Source organism: Siphateles boraxobius, unplaced genomic scaffold (genome assembly GCF_051911475.1).
Source record: "Siphateles boraxobius isolate OS27281-9 unplaced genomic scaffold, OSU_SipBor_1 25, whole genome shotgun sequence".
In the NCBI taxonomy this organism is placed as follows: domain Eukaryota; kingdom Metazoa; phylum Chordata; class Actinopteri; order Cypriniformes; family Leuciscidae; genus Siphateles; species Siphateles boraxobius.
The window spans coordinates 28,064,669-28,084,259 of NW_027508866.1; the positions used below are offsets into that span (position 1 = coordinate 28,064,669).

The window sequence follows — 19,591 nt, forward strand, 5'->3', positions numbered from 1 at the left end:
TCTCAAAAAAGAAGAAAAAAATCTGGATTTTGGAGCTAGTTGAACCAATGTTAAAATTATAAAGTAATTTTTCAATAGACATATTTTTTGTTTTTGTGTGAAAAGAGGGTGGGTGTTGGCAGTTGGGCTCATTGGGTCCTTTGCACCCCTAAAGCTCTGACCCTAGAGTCGCCCCTGGTCTGGATGAAGTATGTCATGCACCTAGGATGACTTGAGGGTGAGTAAATCATGGGGTATTTTTCATTTTAAAGTGAACTATCCCTTTAACCAGATGATGGGGGTGAGTCGCGACTGACCAATCAGAAGCGCCGCACACACGTGATCTCAGGCGCGCATGAGCGTTGGTTACGCCACCGCTCGCAGTCAGTAGTTGACGATGCAGAGCGTGCTGATATTGAGACTCGCGCCGCTCCGCGTCCTGAGGAGGAGACCTTTGCTGAGCGTCAGACCCGCGGCCTGCATGTCTAGCATGTCCAGCCTGCTCATCACCCAGCCCCAGTACAGCTGGCTGAAGGAGCTGGGCCTACACGAGGACAACGCCGGCGTGTATAACGGCGCGTGGGGGGGGCAGGGAGAGGTAAGAGGAGCTCGCGAGCGGCACGCGGTCTAAATTGGTAAAGCCGAAGCGGTCTCATTCTTTCATGCTGGAATATACTATAACTTTCACTTGAGTTTACTGTGTGATGTTTGAATGATCTGTTCTGGTCAAGTTTGTGAACCTGGTTCCTCATGAATGAGTTCTGTAAGCCCAATTTATACTTCTGCGTCGAACTACGCCGAAGCCTCTACGCCGTAGACTACGCATTGGTTTTAATTTATACTTCTGCGTCGTTGACCGCGTTGACGCACGAAGAGGGAGCATGTGAAACCCGAGGGAGCGGTTTGAGCAGACCAATCACAGCGCTTGCGTCCGCGTAGAATTGACGCGTTGTTACATTTTTGGAGAGGTGCACGTCAGGGTACGCTGAAGGGTACGCGCGCTACACACAGCCTACGACGTAACTACGATGTGAGTTCGACGCAGAAGTATAAATTGGGCTTTAGGTTCAGAAGTGAAAAGAGTCATCTATTCAAACTGTTATTCGTAACTGAAATTAAACATCAACTCATCTGGCAAAACATTTACAGTCTGTGGGGAATTATCGCTGACGGTTGAATCATGTGTGACATAACTTTAATTGTCACACATCTGCTCACATGTTTAAGTTACTGTAGTTCTTTCTACTGTCCTAAACAATTGACTAATTGTTTAAGAAATGGATAAAAGTGGCAAGTGCATTTTTTTTAATGGCTTTTGCATATCAGTAACGTTAGTCTTCATGGCTCTATGACTTCGGCGGAGAGGTTAACTAAATAACACATATTTGCAAAACAATAAAGTATTGCCAAAAGAAAATAAAGCATTGAACCATATATATATATATATATATATATATATATATATATATATATATATAGTTCAATGCTTTATTTTCTTTATAGATTGTTTTACTGGAATACCCCCCCCCCCCCCCATTTAAAACTATTATTTAAAATAACACTTCTGTAATAATAGCTGGAATGTCATCATATCTTACACTTATTACTAATTGTTATATATATTATTCATGCTTTTACTGTCGCTATTCCAGAATATTAACAATTCATCAAAAGACGACAGCTTTAGGGCACTATTAATTTTACACCTACAATATTCTAAGATTAGAGTAAACTTTATAGTTACCTACACATGTGATGACTAGGCTCAACCCTCTACGCACACCTTGGCAATAGAATCCCCACTGGCCTTTTTAAATAAAAAAGCTTTTTAAATATCTGAACAAACACCTTTCAGTCAATCAAACATTTGTATTATGATAATCAAGAACTGTTTAATGATAGAACTTTAGAAATTAGAACTAAGGGGCTGTTTATACTACACTGTTTTCAACTAAACTTTTAGTTTTTTGATAATAGTAAAAAAAGAAAGAAAAGATAATAGTAATTATTATTGAAGGGCTCCTATTATACAAAATTCACTTTTACATGGTGTTTGAACATAAATGTGTGTTGGCAGTGTGTGTACACTGATAACTGAGCAGTGTCTCAGAAAAAGTTGTTCTCAGAATCAGGGGAATGTTACTACTTTTGCACAAGCCTGTTGACGGACACTGCAGTATCAGCATAGCCCCGCCCTGAGTGAGCTAAACACAGGCCCCGCCCACAACTGTTGACGCACACTGCAGTATTAGCATAGCCCTGCCTGCGACTGTTGACGGACACTGCAGTATTAGCATAGCCCTGGCCTGAGTGAGCTAAACACAGTTTAGATCAGGGGTCTCCAACCTTTTTTCATTTGAGAGCTACTTTTTAAAAAAAGAGAGTGGTCGAGAGCTACTCATGTAATACAATACTTTAATCTCTTAAATAATGTCTCATAACTCTCATATTAACAACTATCTAAACTGTTTTAGACCTAAAAGAGTTTTTGTAGGCCCATATATGTCACCCTTAAATGTCAGAGAAAAGAACAGAATCAGAGATACATTTTTTTTTAAAGAAAATTGTACTTTGCATATTATACTGTAAAAACAAAACAGAATTATAGTTGATTTTATAGTGCATCTTAACTAGAGATGAAATGGCATCTAAAGATTATAGTGACCAAAATGATCACGGTTATCACAGAATCCTACCACCTGGGGTGGCATGAGGTTTCAGGAGGGGGGCCATGGACATTATTCATAATTTAAAATGCTACGGTTTTCATTGAATGTGTTTTGCTCTCTTCACTACATTACTCGGAGTGGGAGTCAAATCAGAGATGTCGCTGGGTTTTTGGATGGTGAGGGTCTAAATTTGTGAATTGTGGACCCTTTCTCTGTGTAATCACTATCAACAGTCTGTGTAGTCTATAATTAAATAGTACTTTGTGAAAAAACAATTCTTGGGGGGTTTGCTCCCCAGGAGATAAAAAAAGACCCCTCAAATGATGTCTTCTAGTGAGTTTTGAGGAAATATGACCAGATTTAGTCATACGACACACACAAACACAGTTCGATCGCGCCCGCGTCTCTCTCTCTCGTCTCACACACACACACACACACACACACAGTTTGATCGCCTCTCTCTCGTCTCTCTCACACACACACACACACACACACAGTTTGATCGCCTCTCTCTCTCTCTCTCTCTCTCTCTCACACACACACAGTTTGATCGCGCCTCTCTCTCACACACACAGTTCGATCGCGCCCACGTCTTTAATACACTAACAATGTTGTTTGTAGATCCGCCCCTGATTTTACCTCACCGCAATGTAAAGCTTGAATAAAATTGAGAATTATCTTGCTACCTAACCTTGGTAACTAAGGTCCACTTAACTAGCCTCAGTGGGTAAGTAGCCGGTAATTCAATGTATGAAGACGTGACATGAGCTATGAAAGAACATAACACGTTAATAAATGAAGGTTGTAAAATCAACAAGCTAGATGCTAGCAACTTACATTTATCCATGCACGTCAGCAGCAAACCGTTCTCTATCTAGCCATGGTGGTTAAAAATGGTACGGTCCACAATAGGGGTGTCTGAAATCGCTTTACATTAAAATGTTCCTACAGTGAAAATAGGAGTTGACTTGTAGCCTATTGTACCTCTAATTATATTGTTTCACAATATTAGAAATTATCTGACCCCCCCAAAACTCATATTTCTGTCCCTTTGGGAGGTAATGGGTCTTCATTGGGGGGTATAGTACCCCCCAGTACCCCCTGTAATTCGAACTATGGTTTTAATCCTTTGGCTGCGCTGTCGCTTTTCAGAGCGCCCTTCACAATGCACGCTTCCTAATTCGTCCCACCAAGAGCAGAGACTACATTACCCATACACCCTTGAGTTTTACAAGTGAAAAGAGCATGCGTCGCTTTTGCCGCTGTCAGTAGCTACGTTTACATGGACACAATCGGAATGAAATCAATAGCTACGATTGATGAATCTGAACAAGGTGTTTACATGAATGATAAATAAAGTAATCGGGTTGATGTGCGCGTTTATATGTCACAAGTTTCAAATCGGATCTGATTTTTTGACATGCACAAACTGCACGAATATACAGAGTTTCCCGCTGTTCGCGGCTAAATATTTTCCTCTATTGGTTCTTTGTTTGTTTTAAACAGCAGACGTAATATTAATTAGTCTCTGGTCATAATTTAGAGCATATTAACCGTTTTGCCGTGCTGATCACGAAGTAAAAATGCCCGTGGCCAAAACCAGGCGTCTGTGGATGAGAATCCACAACAAGGACTAGTGGGACGTTGTCCTACTTCACATACGCGCGAGTAAAATGAGAACCATGATTGACACATGGACACTTATAATAATTGTGAAAAGGGCCTATTATAAGTGTCCATGTGTCAATCATGGTGTCAACTCAACGTTGTCCGGAGAGGGTGTGTGAAACGGGTAAAGAAGTGAATGAACCATAGCAAGACTCATGTTTATGTTCTACTCTTCTATGGTTATTATGTTATTATGTTTTATAATTTATTTTATGTAGCCTACATTTTGTTCAAAATGTTTTCAAAACCCTTTAACACATTTTATTTATGTTCAGTAGCTCTTTCTAGCTCAAGCAAATCCACAATTAAATTATTTTTTATAAGGTCGTCTGTTGACTGTAAATATATATATATATATGCCATGCACTGCGCTCTCTACAATGACAAAGAAGTTTTAGTAGCTAATGCATTTTTTCATCTCACTGCGCCTGGAAAAAATGAGCGCGTCGCTTCAATTATGAGCTTCCTACATTTGAAATAACGAACTTGAGCGCGCAAAAGACGCGATATGTGAACGGCCCCTTGGCGAGCTACCTCCTATCAGGCCACGAGCTACCGGTAGCTCGCGAGGGATGTGTTGGAGACCCCTGGTTTAGATAGTATAAGATAGCCCACGGTCGTTGAAGGAAATTGCAGTATTAACACAGCCCCGCCCACAACTGTTGACGGACATTGCAGTATTAGCATAGCCCCGCCCTGAGTGAGCTAAACACAGGCTGCTAGTGTTTCGACGCCGGAGCAGCTGTAGATACGAATGTCTCCTAAGCCATTGAGGTGTTTTGCTGTTGGATGTAAGAATGAACACAGTCGTCCTTTACTCCGACATCTGATCATGAGCTGCTGGACACGCAGTGGCAGCGCTCCAGACAAAAAATAATAATCGAGCCATTGGCTCCTATAAGGGAATAATTAGGTGGCAAGTTATTTTTTTAAGTGAGAAATCACATGGAATCTAAACACCAGTCGAATGAGGGAAGACGAGCTTTGACTGGTGCACTCACGTCTCGCACAAGAGAGCCACGTGTTTAGAAAGCTATGTAAAGTTAAAAGTTCAACTTTAAAAGAAAAAAGTCTCGACTACTACTGGAGGATAATAAAACTTAAAATTGCTTTTTTATTCATAGTTATCCTTTGTTTGTCATGCATTTTACTGTATGAAACATTATTTTTATGTTCTTTGTACAGGATGCTGTTTAATGAGTTATGTTTTATACAGGTGATCACTTCATACTGTCCAGCCAACAATGAGCCCATTGCCAGAGTGCGTCAGGTAACGTAAACTGCTTTTTTTTTGTGCATTTCAATGCAATACTGAATAAATGCATATTAAGAGGCATGATTTGTCCCTGAATGAATTTTGTCTTTATACAGGCAACCATAGCAGAATATGAGGAAACTGTACAGAAAGCACAAGATGCGTGGAAAGTGTGGGCAGATGTAAGCTTTCGTATTATCAAGTATTGAGTAAGGCTGGGTAATACAAGCTACGTGATGATATGGTAAACATCATAATGCGCACAATTGACGTATGCCAGTAATTTCATTACAGGATTTCCATTTCCAATTTTCCCAAACCAGTATCTATAAACATTTAACGTCTATTGGGGAAATAGAGCAAAGCCTAACCCTCATGCTCCTCATTTAGGGTCACACTCCTTGTGTAAAAACACCTTGTGTAACTTTTTTCCTATTGATTTTCTTCTTCTTTTTTTCTTACTTTACTATACTATATTTCTTTACTGAATAAATCTCCACCGCCTCTAAGACACAAAAGCGACGCCTGATTTGTGAATGAACTGATTCTTTCCAATGAACCGGTTAAATTGGTTCACAAAGCGCAATGGTTTCTACGATCAACTTAGCTCAGTGCTTGGTTTATGTATACATGAGATGTTTAATTCTTGATAAAAGTGGTCCACAGATATATATCTGGTATGAAGCACTGAACCCTTGTCCACACGTTTCATTCAGGTTCCTGCTCCAAAAAGAGGTGAAATCGTTCGACAGATTGGAGACGCTTTAAGAAGGAAGATCAAAGCTCTCGGCAGCTTGGTAATATTGCATTGAAATGACTGTAAAGATCCCCATAGATGAGTGACTGAGCATTGTGACATGAGTTTTGTGTGCAGGTGTCTCTGGAGATGGGCAAGATCTATGTGGAGGGTGTTGGTGAGGTGCAGGAGTATGTGGATGTGTGTGACTATGCCGTAGGACTCTCCCGTATGATCGGCGGACCCATTTTACCCTCTGAAAGTGAGTTCGCTTCACATTATACATGCATATAAACAGGGCTGTGGTTGTAATTGAATAAATTGAGTTTTTTTTTTTTTTCACTTGTGTTTTGAGGGCCGGGCCATGCACTGATCGAGCAGTGGAATCCTGTTGGCTTGGTAGGAATCATCACTGCCTTTAACTTTCCTGTGGCCGTGTATGGCTGGAACAACGCAATCGCTCTCATCTGCGGAAATGTCTGTCTTTGGTTAGACTCGCTTTTCTCCTTGGGTGTCCACTTATGTAGGATATAGAGTAAAAGCATTTAATGTGCAGTTAATGACGTATAATTATTTTCACAGGAAAGGAGCTCCGACGACACCCCTCACAAGTGTTGCCGTTACCAAGTACGTCATTTACATGTATTTGTACCCCCATGCTTATTTCACATTTTTTTCTGAGTTAAACGGCTTATCAAATAAAAAAAGGCAGGACTTGATTTTATGTATTGGTAAGGATTGACTGGATTGTGAGAAGGGTTGCCTTCTGAAATGAAGGCAGATCTGAAAGCCACTGGCTGAACTGCAGCCTTGCATACGTCAGCATATCACATGAAGAGCAAGCCAAGGCATGTTGAATAAAGATTGCAAGTTAAGTGCATTATGACAATAACTAGTAGGGGTGTAACGATACACCAATTTCATCAAACTTCATTTTCATTAAAGGTATTTTAAACATACAATGAATAATCAAGATATCATTAACAGGTTAAGTAAAATATAGCCTAATATATAAGCTAATAAAGTACATTTATTTAGTGCAAGAGCTGTGGACACTGGATGACTTCCTGCTGAGGTAAATATAATGCTATATGTGACAAAGCTGTTTTATTGACGTCTTTTCCGCTGCTGAAACACTAACCGATTACATGAGTTATGATGCCTTTCAGTAAGTATACTGTATCTTTCAACATACCATCAGGTGTCCATTCATGTTTATTCTGTAACTGAGGAAGAGATGACTGCGTTTATTCGCGCTGCCGCTTGAAATGAGGAGCTGGTACAGTGATCTGTCACGCCACATCAAAGAGCGCCAAAACGGCATTTATTGTTTTAATTTCGTGATAAAATAGACAGAATTTGAAAGATTACACCTTGCTTTTTATCGAAAGTAACAAAACACGGAGCTTGCTATTATATGGTGTTAATGGTGGTTAGGCTACAAAACAGAATTCGTTGTGTACACTACTACACATGAGGTCCAATGAGGCAGGGCTGGGCCGGGGCACGCAGCTTGTACGCAGCGGATCAAAAACACGGCATTCCTGTAATTGCGTACCATGGGTAGATATGTTTAAGCATGTTGCTTGTATTTGCACCCTTACACTAAATAACAGCCTTTCAGTTATTGCAAATGACATAATTTTCATCTCGTTTAGTAAAATAAAGCCAAGCTTTAGATCGTCTCTTCCTGTCCATGATTCCCTGCTTTGCTCAAATCGCTTTGACGTCATGACTAGGGCTGGGTATCGTAACAAAATATTTGATACCGATAACTTGACTTCGATACCGGTTCCTGAACAATACTTTTTTTATTACCAGTTTTGACAATATAACATTACCTAAATTTTATTTTTATTTTTTCAGTTTGTTGATTTTTTTTTAAATTCATATTTAGAGTCTGTAAAAAAGCACCAATGCTAAAGTTTTCTGTTTCCTAATCATTTAACAACATGTATTCTTTACTTCAATGAGTTCATTGTTTCTGCCTTAACTTAATGCATTGTTTAACAATAAAACTGAATGAAAATTAATTGAAATGCATTACACACAGTCACCCCTGATAACAGATCACTCTAAATTGTAATTTAGACATGCATTTTCTGTAAAACTACTTTGAAACGATATGTATTGTGAAAAATGCTAAACAAATAAATGTGAATTGGATTAAATATAGGCTAATGGGTGGCGGGATATATGCCTCGAGCTCAGCACACATGGAGCTTGCTGCAAAGCACTGGCAAAAGTAGCCTAATGATAATGGATGTGTCGGGAAACAATAGCAAGGAGATATTTTAATTGTTTTAATTATTGAACAAGTGTTTACGAAGTGTGTTGGCTGCAAAGATGATTATTGCGATGCTGACTCGTCATTCCTGCAGTAGTGAACGCGCTCGCCTAAATGGATTAGGTAATCATTAATTAAACAATTTATTTCTAATTGTTTCGTTTAAAAGTAGACATATTTTGACCGTATATAGGACTATTTCTCGTGTCTGTGAGGCAAGTATCCTTTACGCTGAGTTTCGGTTCATTTGTGATGCGCTCCAGTGCTTGCTGTCGAAGACGGATAAACTTTCTACTCTCGCTGTATTCTGTGCGCTTATAAGTACCTTATCAGATTAACCGTGTTGCCGGTCTTGGCAGCATTTGTCTTGTCAAATATTGCATCTCATGCTTTTGGCATAGGTAGTTACACTTTTGATCATTTCCACATATTTTCTATCTATCTGGGTTGGAATGCTTACACACACACACACACACACTACAGCCTCACGTGCGACGAGCCACATCTCTGGGCAGCCGCGTAAACTAGTGTTTTTCCGCCACAGCCAATCATGCTGCATGCTTATTGTTTCACTGACTTTGATGAGATAAACCACTTAGGTACCGAAACTTGGTACCGAAAAACAAGACATGTTTCAATACTCGGTAGTACCTAAAAAGTACCGAACTTGGTACCCAGCCCTAGTCATGACGCACAGATGCGTAGGACGTGAGTTCAGGGTCTGTATATACTATGGCTGGGACTCGGAGCAGAGCATTGATAAGAGGACTTGTTAACGTCGAGGGCATACAATATCGATGGTTCTTTAAACTTAGAACCGGTTCTCGAGTGGAACCGGTTTTCAATTCCCATCCCTAGTCAGGACCCACCAGTCATGGTAAGGGCTGTTACATCTCCGAAACACGCTCTTAAGTTGTAGACCAATCATAGCAGGCTGATTCCAGCTGCCCAATAAGATAAACTGGGCTTTTCGGAAGGCTGATTTTAAAGAAGCCGAAACTAAAAAAGAGCATTCAGAAAGGGTAAAAAACAGGTGGTGCAACAATCTAAATGATTAATGAAATGATGACTAAATGAAAAATGAGTAGGGATGCACCGATATGAACATTTTGGCCGATACCGATAACCGATAATTCTTTACATTTGAAAGCCGATAACCGATATATTGGCCGATAAATCTAAATAAAAAAATTTATATACTTTGATAGCCTGTATACATAAACAAAAGGCTCACCATTAAAAGCCTTGTCTCAAACACTTTTAACATAAATCAAACATATACAATACAGTACAGTACAGCCTAGTTTGAACCAGTGTAAGATTCCTTAACTTTTAAAATAAATTTTACACTCCTATGGGCAACTTTCTTTATTAAAAAAATGGTAACACTTTATAATACGGTTTAATTTTGTTAGCATTAGTTAGCATGAACCAACAATTTTATAAGACATTTTTAAGAAAGTTGTATCTGTTAACATTAGTCAATGCACTGTGAACTAACATGAACACACATATTTTATTAACTACTATAACAAAGCTATTGCTCTCTGTTAGTTAATGCATTAACAAATGAGACCTTATTGTAAAGTGTTATCAAAAAATCTATTGCCTAACAAAAAATAAAATACCTAAATAATGCAAACAAGTCATTGGATAACATTGGGCTGCATATAAAGAAACAAAATGGATCAATAAAATGGAATCGCCTCTGCACGGACAATAAGGAAATTATTTTTATCAAACCATATCGTTGATGAAAATAATACGAGAACAAAATAATGGTAGTTATTAATTATAACAATATTTTTGAAAAAAATTAAACATTTTTAATATTACAGTGATAGTAAAAATCTTTAATAGCTTAGTTACTGTTTCAAATGACATTGCTGTGTGAGCTGCACGCGCAGCTGAAGAGAACGAACGTTAAACCAAATCGCTTTGCTAGAAGGTTAATCAACTCAACGGTTGCTGAAGAATGCAAACCCAAAGAATTTACAAATTTATTACAATAGTGAATACAATTATAATTATATGACAGTCCCAATCATAGCTTTTAATGTTTTGCATTGTTGTTCAATCTGCGCGTGCTTAAGCTGAAGAGAACGAGCACCGGGAAACTGAAGAACTTTTCTAGCAGGCTGTTTAAATCCACGAAACGCATCATATGTGAGATTAATCAGATATTTATTTTACATCAACTTTATATTACGACTTATCTGCACAAAATGACGTGAATGCACAATCGAACTTGTGCTGGTCACAATGTTGTAGTAATCCCTGTTCTGGACGCGCTATTCCCACAACAACGTGCTGAAACACGGCAACTAAACCCAGAGAATTCACAACGTTTTATTACAATAGTGTTCTCATTATAATGGCATGTATATGACAGTCCCAATTATAGTTAGGAATGTGCATTGCTGTTTGAGCTTCGCGCACGCTAAATAGGCTATATGATCACCGGTACAATGAAGCGCTACTGCATCGTTCATTAACTCAACCAAACGCATCCTATATTAGATTAATAATATAGGATAATATATATAATATATATAATAATACAGATATATATACACAAAATAAACCTATTACAACTTACAATGGCACAGAATGCTGCGAATGCTCAAGAGAACTTGACTATGCTTGTCATGAAGGCTTAACTCCATAGATGCGCTCTTTCCAAAACAACGCGCTCGTCGCGCTGAAACACTGGCGAACAAGAATTCACAACATTCTTTTACAGGCGTTTTTATTATAATGTTATGAAGCCTATGTGACAGATTTGTGCTGCACATGTTGCACTGAACTGTATCTTCCTTTTCGAAGTGAATCCAATCATTCAGAACCATCATGGCGAACACCGCGCATCTCTCAACTGAAGTAAATAATCTATTATCTATCGGCTTTGATATATCGGCCAAATTTTCTTATCGGATCGATAACGATAACATCAAAAAAGACCATTTATCGGCCGATATAGATATATGGTCGATATATCGTGCATCCCTAAAAATGAGTTAAAATTATCTATGTAAACATTAAATTATGTAAAAATATTTTAGTTGACCCCCTTATCAAAATTATGAAACTGTAAGTGAGGATTATAGAGGCACTTTAAAATAGACAGAAACTTTTATAAACTCAATATTGTACGATATATTTAAAAAACACTGATATCAGACAATTAGAGGATGGATACCCGACCCGAGCAGCCGGTCACATCAGCGCGATATGGCATTGAACATTTTAAATTTAAAACAGCTTATTATGTTGGTAGCCAATGTGCCTGATGCTTTCACGTGATGCAAACGTTCGTTTTTGTGATTAAAATATTACCATAACATCTGTCTTCCTGTGTGCGGAAATTTGTTTATGTAGCCGTGACAACGAAACGCATACATGCGCGCCTGCGTTAAGTGCGCTTGTTTCTCCGTGCGCGCTGATGCACTCATCCTGCTGACATTTCCGAATGTCTTCCTACAGTTGCTTAATAAAAGGCTTTCCACACAAACAAATGCACATGTGTCATTAGTATGAGAAAAAAAATGGGATTTTAACTGTCGGTCTCGGGTCGGGCTCGGACATAAATATCTTTATGCCTGTTGGGCTCGGGTCGGGTTCGGTTACTGCTTTGTCGGACGCGGGCCGGGCTCGGACAAAAAAAATCGGCCCGATCCGCACTCTACAGACAATGTATTGTGTATCTCTAATTTTGATAAGTTACGGTTTCGAGTTTCAGCTCTTGAGTTTGTAGAGTGTTCTCCTTATATCTGGACCCTGATTTTGATTTTCTTTTTTTTTTCATGTTCTTGTGTAGGATTGTAGCTGAGGTGTTGGAGCACAATCATCTTCCTGGTGCGATCTGTTCTATGACGTGCGGTGGTCCTGACATCGGGTATCTGACAAATACATGAAATTGAAATAAAGCTCTTATTAGTTTAGCACTTCAGTCACATAAGACCGATACATCATGAACGTTTTGACTGTTATTCTGATACCATACTCTTACTATACAGAGAAAAAGCATTTTTTGTGTGTGTGTACACAGCACGGCCATGGCAAAAGATGAGCGAGTGGGTCTACTGTCCTTCACAGGCAGCACTCATGTGGGCAAACAGGTGGCCATGATGGTACAAGAGAGGTTCGGTGGGTTTTATTCTCTATATTACATATCAAATCATACAACATTATACACTCGCATGGAACAGGACAGGCACAGAACCTCGAGCCGAGGCACATTTTATAAGACAGAAATACTTATAATTTGTGGTTGAAAACAAAGTAAATCACCTTTTGAAAGTTACTTGGTGCTTTAAATAAAGATTGTATCGATCACATTAGGGCTGTAACGATTCCTCGATTAAAGTAGAGTACTCAATTTAAAAAAATCCTCGATTGCAATTTACCCGTGTGGAGTAACTGGCAAAGTACCGGAAGTGGTGCATTCCACAGACAAGAATCCATGAACCGCATTATTACACAGTGTTCTAAGGCTACGCGATCTACTTAACCATTTACAGTCATAATAAAGTATAGTGCTATCATGAAATCACAAAGGCTGCGAATCAGTTAAAAAAATATATGCGCAGTTTTTTTTCCCCACAGAGAAGCACAAACCTTTCATTATTTAGGCTACATGCGTGCAGATTGTTAAAAGTTCCTTAGCTCCGTTCACAGTAAACGCTGCTCCACACACTCAGTATCTGGATGTGCTGGAATGCAAAACCTCTCACGTGTGTTTTATAGTTGCACTGTCATTTATATATTCGTGTCAGCGTTCCGGGTTTCTCAAACTCCATCTCTGGGTGCTGTGAGTTTATTTGCTTATAACGTTCATCTGCACGCAGTGTGCGCCTTTCACAACATTCGTAACTCATTTGTAAATGTATGCCAACACAGAAGAATTTATAAATATCTTTCTGAAATGTATGCGAATTGTGAGTTTGCATGTTTAGACGTTCTTGTCCAAGAAATTACAGCAGCTGTTGCATTTCTATCGTACAGAAGGGACCAAATATTAAAGATTTACATTTGAATTAAATTTTGTTTGGCCAATATTAAACAAGGATTTAATCATGCCTCAGTGTAAACAAGCCATTGGCGCTCTCGGTGGACATTTGTTTTTATGTAATGTACATAAGTTATGTTTATATTAGTTTATATGATTTATTTTACATGGTGTATTTTAACAGTTTTGTTCAATAAAACCCATATGATTACTTCGATACTTTATTTGAACAAATAATTATTGCTTGTTATTATGTATTTAGGTAACACTTTACAATAAGGTTAATGTTAAAGTTAGTGTATTAACCAACATGAACTAACAATGAACAATACATTTGTAGCTGTATTTATTAACCCTCTCGGGTCTAAGGTATTTTTGGGGTCCTTGCTATTGTTTTGACATGCCCTGACATTTGTGCTTTTTTCAGTTGCTTATAAACATATTAATGGCAAAGGTGTAATTACACTCTATTTAGCACAAACGGGGCTACCATAATATGTGAGCAACATGTGTATATATATATATATATATGTTTGTATTTTTGAGAGAATGTTTATGCATGGTTATTGAAAAAACTAAAAATTAAAGTTTCCGAAATAAGGCCACAAAACACATACTAAATATGTGTCCACAAGACTTTTGACTAATGGGTGTTGTGGCCTAGAGTTTTTGCTTCAAAATGATCTGAAAATCATCCTGCCTAATCATTCACATAAAACAATACATTGATTTTAAATCAAACTTAAAAGAAACTTTTTGTTTGGAAAGGCAATATGCGTGTGGGCGGGAAGGGTTATGAATAATGCCCTGATTCACACCTTAGAAGACAATGACCTGCATAATGAGCTGCATAATGAGCCTTTCACCCAGTTGTGTCACTGAGCCACAAGAAAGAATGTAAGGACTAATATATATATATATATATATATATATACATATACACACATACTACAAAATTGGTTCACTGTTGGAAACATCTCAAAACTTTTTTTATTTTTGCTTGCAAATTGTATAATATCCCAGGTAAACACTTCTAGTAATTGTGTAGTTAATTCTCATACTGTATTTGGATATGTATACTCTCCCCAAATTTGTCACTAATAAAGCACAATAAAAATAAGTTGAAGGCTTATATTGACCTTTTAAAATTGTTTACATCTACATTGTAAATATATTCTTTGCTATTTTATTAAAAAGATTACAATTACAACAATAGTTTTTACAAAGAAAGATTGCACTTGAAATAGTTAAAAATGTTAAAGTATACATTTTGTCATACGTATTTCATTTTATCATACGTATTTCAAAGTTAAGGATTCATTAGTTTGAATAAAGCCTACATTGGAACAAACACTATAGCAACATCTTAGTTGATGACTTTATTTTTGACAAAACATAATATATTTAACATATGAGCAGAAATTGGCGAACAAAAGCTTATTTGATGTGGCACTCTATTTTACAGTGAAAACTTTATAATCTATCAAACTAGTCAACGAAATGTTGTCTTTCATATTTCGTCTGAAACATAGGCATATATATATATTTGTTGTTTTTATGATATATTAGGGCTTATAAATGTTAATTTGCAGTTTAATACGTTGCTTACTCAAAGACATTTTATTTCACATTTTTACTCATCTATTCCATGTTGCGATTAGAAAAAAACCCTTAATTATAAAAAACGTTCTATTCACAATCCGTTGAGATGGATCCGTTGCTTCTCAAAATGAATTTAAACCAGCACTTCTGAGGTAAATTCCCCAGGATTATTCCTCACAGCCTCACAAGACGACGTAAAGTACTGTAATCTGAATTAAATTTGGTGTGTTTTACCCGAGTTGATGTGGGCATTGACACGTTTGCATGGATCGCCTCAGACCATTTGCGTTTGAATAGCGCTCACTCTCCATCGGCGTGATCAGATTTAAAGATAATCTGCTATAATGAGCTGAAAAGAGAACGACTGACATCTCTCTCATTTCATATAGATTACATAAACAGAGAATATTTATTTTTGTTATGAATGAGAATTTAAAAGTACACACTTAAATGATTATAAAGATATATTGCTCATGTGAGTAATATTCGCTGAGTTTTGTTTAAGTTATGAGACGTGCTCCAAAAAAAAGTTAATGGAGACGGAGAGGCAGAAAGCACACCCTGTTTATTTTCTTTATTTTACAAAAGCACAATGTTTTATTTCGATTGTAAGTGGACACATAAAAAATACGACATTTAACAGTTTATTTTTTTCATATGTCTTAAGTCTGTATGACCAAAAATGCCGGAGTATTTTAAGTCTATTTTGTTGCTATGTGAAAAAAATTGAGCAAAACACGCCGGTGCATTTGCTGACCCCAGATGGTTAATCTTTGTTAATGTTAGTTTCATGTTAGTTCACAGTACATTAAAGTTAACAAATACAACCTTTGATTTTAATAATGTATTAGTAAATGTTGAAATGAATAGACTACGTGCACAAGCATTGTAACGAACTTCCGCTATTGTCAGAAGTCTGCATATCGGTTTACGACTGTTCATCCGCATCTGCTAATAAACAAACCAGATGAGTGCTGCTGTTGTACGAAAAAAAGTTCTTAAACACATCAAAGTTTCTAAGAACTGTGGGTGGATCTATCATCTAACCCCCGTTTCACAGATACTCTTTTTGCAGAGCGTGTTGCGGTCATAGACTGTAAAAAGGTTGCGGTGCAGGAGCAACGCGTGCTAGTGCTTTCACATATGATGCGTTTGCAGTGAATAACTGATCCGCGACTGTACCACAAACACATACTTACTATTTTTATTTAAAATCCAGAAGTTATGCTGCAACTTTTATTTTCAAAAAAAGTTTTCAGCATTGCGATTCTCTTTGTACACATATAAACTCTTTAATGGACGTATGCACGTAGTACAGGGCTATTCAACTGGCAGCCCGCGGTCCAAATCCGGCCCGCCAATCATCTCCATCCGGGCCGAGGGCAACACCCTCCTCTGTTCCTGGAAGTGTGGCTAGTTTAGTGTGATATGCGGCTCCGACTGACCTGAGAAACATTTTACGTGCGAATATTTCAGCAATTATAATGCGTGTCCCATATATCTGGCGACTGAACCAGAGATACCAATCATTCATGATTTTATCATTCTTTTGGCTCAATTCTTTGTTCTAATCGCGATATTGAATTGTGTCTGACTGTAAACCACAAAAAGACTGTTTAAATATGAATTGCGTGTCTGTGTGTAGGCTAAATGACGAATGAACGGCACAGGCGCACGCTTTGTTTACTACAGTTATACAGCGCGTGTCTGTGCCGTTCATTCACTCTCGCACCTACATTAGTAAACCTAATGTTTACATGAACACATCCAAACTATATTGCTATAGCCTACTAAGATGAGTAAAAATAGACTGAAATATGTTGAAATAAAATGTCTGTCTAAGCAACAAACTGCAAATTCACATGTATATGCTAATATATCATACACAATGTTACAGACTAAATATCAATGTTTAGAAAAGATTTTGTGATTAGTTTTGGATGGATTATAAAGTTTTGACTGTAAAAAAAGACTACTGTCACATTAAATAGTTACGCTTTTGTTCACCAATTTCTGCTCATAGTTAAATATACTATAGTATGATGTTTTGTCAAAAATAAAGTAGGTATATTGAATTATCAACTAAGATGTTATTATAGTGTTTGTTCCAATATTCAAACTAATGAATCCTTACCTTTTTTAATACTTATGATAAAATGTATACTTTTTACAAAGAAATACACTTGAACTATTGTTAAAATTGTAATTGTTGTTGTAATTGTAACCTATTTGTAATTTGTTACAATTTCTAATTGTAAAATGTATATATAGATAATTTCTTTTGTTCTTGCATTCTTTGGGATCCTGTGACAAGCCTGTGTGAAAGGCTACTTAATATGCAGCTCATTATGCGGCACATTATCCGGCCTTTGTCTTCTCAGGTGTGAACACGCCTCTACGTATATTGCCTTTCCAAACAAAAGGTGTCTTATAAAATTTAAATCAATGTATTGTTTTGTGTAAATGATTAGGCAGGATGATTTTCAGATCATTTTGAAGCAAAAATTCTAGGCAACAACACTCATTAGTCAAAAGTCTTGACACATATTTAGTATGTGTTTTGTGGCCTTATTTCAGACACTTTAAGTTTTAGTTTTTTCAATAACCACACATAAACATTATTCTCTAAAAAATACAAACATGTACATGTTGCTCAAATATTACGGTAGCCCCGTTTGTGCTATATAGAGTGAATTTACACCTTTGCCATTAGCATGTTTATAAATAACTGAAAAAAGCACAAATGTCAGAGCATGTCAGAACACCTCAAGGACCCCAAAAATCCCTTAGACCTCAGAAGGTTAAGGCCTTTAAGCACAAAAGCATCAAAAGACATTAAGTTGTATGTAGCAAGCATTTAACCACTTCCATCATAGATGGAATAGACCATGTTTTAGGATGATTCACCATGATTTGCCCTGTTATAGCATGGTTTACCACAATTGAACACATTCCAGTATGATTTACCATGAATCTAGCATGATTTACCATAGTTTACCATGATATACCAAGTTCTAGTAAGATTGACCATGATTTACCCTGTTCTACCATGCTTTACCACAATTGAACACATTCTAGTATGATTTAACATGATTCTAGTATGATTCGCCATAGTTTACCATGATTTATATTAGTTTACCTTGATTTACCATGTTATAGGATGATTTACCATGATATACCACATTCTAGAATGATTTACCAGGATTCTAGCATGATTTATGTTATTTACTATGATTTACCATGTTTCTAGCGCTATTTACCATGATTTACAAGTGATTTTGTTGATTTTAAGAAGATCTGACCATTCATTGAAGAGATATAGGCTTTCAGGGACACTTGGTCAAGGCTACATTTTGAAGTGACCCTATTAAAGCCATCCAAATGCAGAAGTTCAACTTTTTCTGACAATTATTGATCTAGAGAGAATTGTACTGCACTGGTTTTGAACATTATGATATGAACATTACATGATCATAGATGGAAAACACCATTTACAGGCAATTTACCACAGGAAATACATGGTTTTCAAAGCTTTTTAACAGTTATTTCGCCACCTATAGTCCGATCTCCATAAAATGTTGCATGCTTTTTAAGGATTTTATGTCACATATGCACATTTTTGTGAAGTTCTGAGTTTTCCTATAGGATTTATAGGCTTTTGACTATTTTGCCACGCCCGTTTTACAAATGACCCTGTTATAGCCAACCAAATGCCAAATTTCTATTTTTTTATGTTAATTATTGATCTAGAGAGTCCAGAGAATTGTCCTAGACTGGTTTGGTTCCAATCGGGCGAAAAACCTCGGACTAGTTCGCAAAAGTAGGTTTTGGACCAAATTTGACACAGCAGAAAAAATTTCCTGCCTAAATCGATATTGGAGAAATTGGAGATATACATCTTGTCTGTCTTGAGCCAAGGATCACAGTGGTGTAAGGACCTTGATTCTAAGTCAAACGGTCTAGGAGTTGCGCAATTTAGTACTTTTGGTTGCTGTAGCGCCAGCTATTGGCCAATCTGGGTCATACTCTGATAGGTTCTCCCCAAATAGGCCTATCTCACAAAAATGGCCGCCAAGACCGGAAGTAGGGTAAACTCTTTTCCGGTGAAAGCGCTAGCAGTTGCAGTCGGAGGACAAATGCGGAGACTAAAAGCGGTCTGTCCTGTTGTGTACCTTTTTATGTTTCAACCCAAAGAAGAAACAACCCTATTTATCACTTCACAGCTTTCTGTGTTTTCATGGAACAACTGGGGAGAAGTTAAATCACGCCAGACACGTGTAAAGGAGGAAGCAGATGTTGAAATTGAGTGTTGATGCCCGGGTTCGGGAGTGATGCCCGGGTTTGGGAGTGATGCCCTGACAAAACGTGTTTATATTGCTCTTGATTG

At 37.5% G+C, this 19,591-nt stretch overlaps 1 protein-coding gene across 1 annotated transcript in view; it reads left to right on the forward strand.

Moving 5' to 3' along the window:
* Positions 1-307: 307 nt before the first annotated feature.
* The window catches only part of aldh7a1 (aldehyde dehydrogenase 7 family, member A1), a 50,822-nt gene continuing 31,538 nt past the window's right edge, over positions 308-19,591 (forward strand). Inside the window, exons 1-9 of the mRNA XM_077243441.1 lie at positions 308-577; positions 5,533-5,586; positions 5,688-5,753; positions 6,288-6,368; positions 6,446-6,569; positions 6,663-6,795; positions 6,890-6,934; positions 12,412-12,489; positions 12,643-12,740. Of these exons, the coding sequence (XP_077099556.1) occupies positions 377-577; positions 5,533-5,586; positions 5,688-5,753; positions 6,288-6,368; positions 6,446-6,569; positions 6,663-6,795; positions 6,890-6,934; positions 12,412-12,489; positions 12,643-12,740 (880 nt within the window). The 5' untranslated portion in view covers positions 308-376. The remainder of the gene's footprint in view (positions 578-5,532; positions 5,587-5,687; positions 5,754-6,287; positions 6,369-6,445; positions 6,570-6,662; positions 6,796-6,889; positions 6,935-12,411; positions 12,490-12,642; positions 12,741-19,591) is intronic.